This window comes from Galeopterus variegatus, unplaced genomic scaffold (genome assembly GCF_000696425.1).
Source record: "Galeopterus variegatus unplaced genomic scaffold, G_variegatus-3.0.2 Scaffold9028, whole genome shotgun sequence".
Lineage (NCBI taxonomy): Eukaryota > Metazoa > Chordata > Mammalia > Dermoptera > Cynocephalidae > Galeopterus > Galeopterus variegatus.
The window spans coordinates 55,686-59,788 of NW_007735139.1; the positions used below are offsets into that span (position 1 = coordinate 55,686).

The 4,103-nt window shown below is 64.3% G+C and overlaps 1 protein-coding gene across 1 annotated transcript in view; it reads right to left on the reverse strand.

Moving 5' to 3' along the window:
• Nucleotides 1–4,103, reverse strand: part of PCSK4 (proprotein convertase subtilisin/kexin type 4) — a 10,564-nt gene that overhangs the window by 3,543 nt on the left and 2,918 nt on the right. Inside the window, exons 2-10 of the mRNA XM_008593354.1 lie at nucleotides 3,758–3,862; nucleotides 2,390–2,485; nucleotides 2,181–2,309; nucleotides 1,999–2,075; nucleotides 1,824–1,912; nucleotides 1,527–1,699; nucleotides 1,226–1,438; nucleotides 297–397; nucleotides 110–213 (exon numbers count right to left, since the gene is read on the reverse strand). Coding sequence (XP_008591576.1) covers nucleotides 110–213; nucleotides 297–397; nucleotides 1,226–1,438; nucleotides 1,527–1,699; nucleotides 1,824–1,912; nucleotides 1,999–2,075; nucleotides 2,181–2,309; nucleotides 2,390–2,485; nucleotides 3,758–3,862 — 1,087 coding nt within the window. The remainder of the gene's footprint in view (nucleotides 1–109; nucleotides 214–296; nucleotides 398–1,225; nucleotides 1,439–1,526; nucleotides 1,700–1,823; nucleotides 1,913–1,998; nucleotides 2,076–2,180; nucleotides 2,310–2,389; nucleotides 2,486–3,757; nucleotides 3,863–4,103) is intronic.

The window sequence follows — 4,103 nt, forward strand, 5'->3', positions numbered from 1 at the left end:
GCATAACTTCGTATAGCATACATTATACGAAGTTATACGAGTGGGTGGGTGGCTGTCACTTGCCCTGTGGGCACAGTGCCCCCTCCACCCCCTCCCAGCCCCGCCGCACCTTGGCGCCCCACGCCGTTCGTGCTCCAGTCCTCGGCCTGTAGCTGTGCCGGCTTGGATGCGCGGACCACCAGGTGCTGCATGTCCCGCCAGGTCAGGAACGGGCTGGGGGCAAACGGGAGTGGGTGAGCTGGAGACCTGTGCCTGGGGGTGGTGGTGAGGGGGGCAGGTTGGCCCCTGTCACCTACTTGGCCTCCAGAGCTAGGGCGATCACGCCTGCCACCAGCGGGGCTGAGGCCGAGGTGCCCGTGTGCTTGTCTGTGCACAGGTGGTGCAGGTCTGTGGTGACCTGAGGGCAGAGAGGGGTGCGACTTGGGGCCTGGAGGACAGGGAAAATGTAGCCTTTGCTCCAAGAGTATATGGGCTGGTTACTCAGCTGGTTGGAGTGAGGTGCTGGTAACACCAAGGTTAAGGGTTCAGATCCCTGTACCAGCCTGCCGCCAAAAAAAAAAAAAAAAGGTAAAAAGTACTAAAGATTAAGTTAAATAGAAAAAAGATTATGTTCAAAAAGTGCCTGCCAGGTCCTATGCCTGGGAGGCCAGGCCTGCTGTGGTAGTCACAGGGGCTGGTGGAGGGGCCACCACAGTAGGGCCTGGTCTAGGACCTGCGTCTAGGTCCCAGGGCCCCAGGCAGCCGTGGGAGGACAGTGCTTGGGTTTACTGACACTCAGGGAGCCTCTGCTGTGCGGGGCCCTGGGGACCTCAGAGCTGACCCAGACCCTCTCAACTCCAGCCTTGGCAGCCCTTGGTGGAGGCTGGTCACTGCCTCGGGACACTTTGGCACGTGTCTTGGTGGGGGGCCGATCTAGTGTGGCGGAGGGGCCAGGGAGGGCTTCCTGGGGGCAGTGGCTGTCAGGTGAAGCTCCAAAGGAACAGTCAGCAGGGACAGAAGTGGGAAAGCATTCAGGGCAGAGCAAAAGACCAACGTGCAGCCAGGAGGTGGGAGGGGGCCTGGTGACATGAGAAGAAAGTTCCGGCACAGTGGTGGCCTGGGCACGGCAGCCACGGGGAGCCTGAGGAGGACGGTGAGCCGGGTGAGTGACTGGATCTAGGTTTGAAGAGTGGCTTTGGGAGGGTGTAGAGAGGTCACTGTGGCCCGGGACGGGGGCGGCACTCACGATCTGGGGGTCGGTGGCCAGGCCGCTGCTGTAGGTGGTGGTGAGCGTGGAGGCGCAGGCCTCACTGTACCAGGGCACGCGGCCCTGCCGGGTGGTGCTGCCCACCGACAGTGTGTGCGGGCTGTTGGTGTAGCCGTCGCAGTTGCAGTCGTCGTAGTGGAGCCCACCGTTCCCAGATGCCCAGACGAAGAGCGTGCCCAGCCCGCCGCGGCCCTGCGGGGTGGAGGCACGGGCAGGGGGTGTTGGCCCGACGTGGCAGCCCGGCCCTCCGCAGGGTGGGGGACCGGGGGCTCCCGCTCACTTTGGTCACACCGCGCCGGAGGGCCTCGCGGGTGAGGATGCCCGGGCCGTCCACCGTGCGGCCGTCGTCCTCGGGGCCCCAGCTGGCGCTGTAGATGTGGATGTGCTGCGGGTGCAGGCTCAGCGCCCGGGCCTCGATGACATCGGTGATGATGCCATCCAGCATGCGCACGCCTGCAGTGGGTCCCAAGGGCTCAGCCGCCCCTGGTCTGTCAGCCCACCGTCCCCAGCGCCCCCAGCCACCCAGCGAGACACCCTCCCCTCTCCCCCCTGGCCGTGCCTCGGGGGACCCCGCTACCTCCGATGCGGGCATTGAAGGCGACGCCTGTGCCGCAGAAGCTGTTATTCGCGATGGCTGCCACTTCCCCAGCACAGCGGGTCCCGTGCCTGGGGCCAGGGCCGAGAAGAGCACCTGTCACAGCCCCCACGGGGCACCAGGGGCTGCCCCCCACACGGTGGGACCCCAGGCTCACCGGTTCTCGTCACTGGACGTGTATCGAGGCTGGGGGTCTGGGTCATAGTCATTAAAGTCATAGCTGGCCAGGGGGTCCTGGGGGCAGGTGGGTGGAGGCATGAAGGGGTGGAAAGCATCCCCGGGCTGGGGGCCAGCCTTGGGACCTGGGCTACCCCCACCCCAGGCTGCCCAAGGTCTCACGTAGTTGGCCCAGAGGTCGGGGTGGTCTTTCTCGATGCCATCGTCCAGGATGGAGACCACGATGCCCTGGCCGGACAGCCCCTGGCTCCAGACCTGCAGGACATTCAGGTCTGGCTGCATCTGGTTGTTCTGCATGAGGCAGGGGCGGCTCGGGGTCAGCGAGGCTCCGACTGGAACCGCCCTGCCCTCCCACCCGGCTGGCCGCTCACCATGTACCACTGCTTGGAGAACCAGGGGTCCGTGGGTGGCATGGCCAGGGAGCGCTTCACCCGTCGCCGCAGCGTCTGCTGCTCGAACCACTGCACCTGAGGGGGACACCCAGCTGGACTGCCCACTGCCTGTCCCTGGGGCTGTGGGCTTCTGTGTCGGTCCTGGCTCAGGGCCTGAACTTCGGGGTCCCCATGTGCTTGGGGCTCTGCCTTCAGCCAGAGGTGAGGCTCTCGACTACGCATCCTCGGGCCCACAGACATCCCAACCCTACCCCTTCTCCTCTCCCTGTTCTAGATCCTTCTTTCCATGTCCTGTCCACCTCCCTCCTCCAAAACTGGCCACTTCCTCTCCAGTCCAGAACACTGGCTGGGCAGCCGCATCTGCCTCCTCGCTGGTCCTCCAGTGGCCCTTTCCTCTCCACAACCCACCCTTGGAGATGTGGCAGGCCCCTCTCTGTTGAAACCCTCCTGAGGCTCTCCATTACCCTGCACACTGCCGACAGCCTCCGTCTGTCCAGTCCCCGCCGGCCTCCCTACCCCTCACTTCGCTCCAGCTACAGTGACAAGAGCCTGCAAATTCATTTCCACCCCAGGACCTTTGCCCGTGCTGTGCTGCCTGCTGGGGCTGCTCTTCCTCAGACTTGCGCCCTTCCTCCTTCTTACCTTCTTCATCTCCCACCCCCAAACCAGCTGATGTCCCCTGCCCCTGTCTCAGCCATCAGGGCTGTTCTCTCCTGAGTTGTTCAGCTCCAGACCTCCCTGTCTCTGTCCCTGGCTGCTCCCTAGACACCACAAACCGGCCACTACTCTCAGTCCACACTGTTACAGGCGGGCAGCCCTTTGGCCCATCCTGTACCCCTTCATGGCCCTCTAGGGCTTGCCAGATGCAGTCTGAATTCCTCGGCCTGGCATCCGAGGTCTTTTTTGATCTGGCCCGGGCACCTCTCTGAGCGTCTAGAGACTGGGTTCTGGACCCATTCAGCCAGACTCTCCTTGAGTGACTTCAAGCTTCCTATGCTTTGCCATAAATGGGCTGATCCCTTCCTTCCATCTCATCAGCTGGACAGTAGAGGAGAAATGTCACCTGTCCCTCCTAACCGGAACACCTGGGGCCCTTCCTCTCTCAGGGTACACGACAGGAGGGAGAGGGAGCAGAAAGAAGGGGCTGCTGCACACCAGGCCCTGAAAGGTGCCACACTCACGCACACTGTCCCCATCTGGGTCCCCACTGTACACACTGCGGGGGAGGGGGATGAGTGGAAACCGAGTCGCCGAGGAGTATGTCACTCACTGAAGGCCACACAGCCATTCATAACAACCGCAGGAACAACACAGGTGGCCGAGGCCCCGCCTCCAGGGCAGGCTCACCTTGGGGTCTTTCTTCAGGCGCAGGCGGTGGCCCCAGTGCGGGGCCAGGGACTGCTGGGCCACGCCCTGGTGTCGCAGGTGGAAGTACTGCCCGTCAGGGAAGATCTGGGGAAGACCCGGCTCCCCTGATGCCGACGGAGCCCCCCAGGGACGGAGACCAGCCCCCCTCGCTCGCATCCTCCCCCAGCCGGGGGCCCAGGTGGGGGCTGCAGGTGGCCTCTGGGAGTCCCACCGTCCGGGGTTGGCCGAGGCAGGTGGGCGGGGGGCTCTGGATATGGGGTGGGGGGCCCAGGCGTCTGGAGTCGTCCAGCCTTCACCCCCCACCCCGCGTCCATCCGGGTCCCAC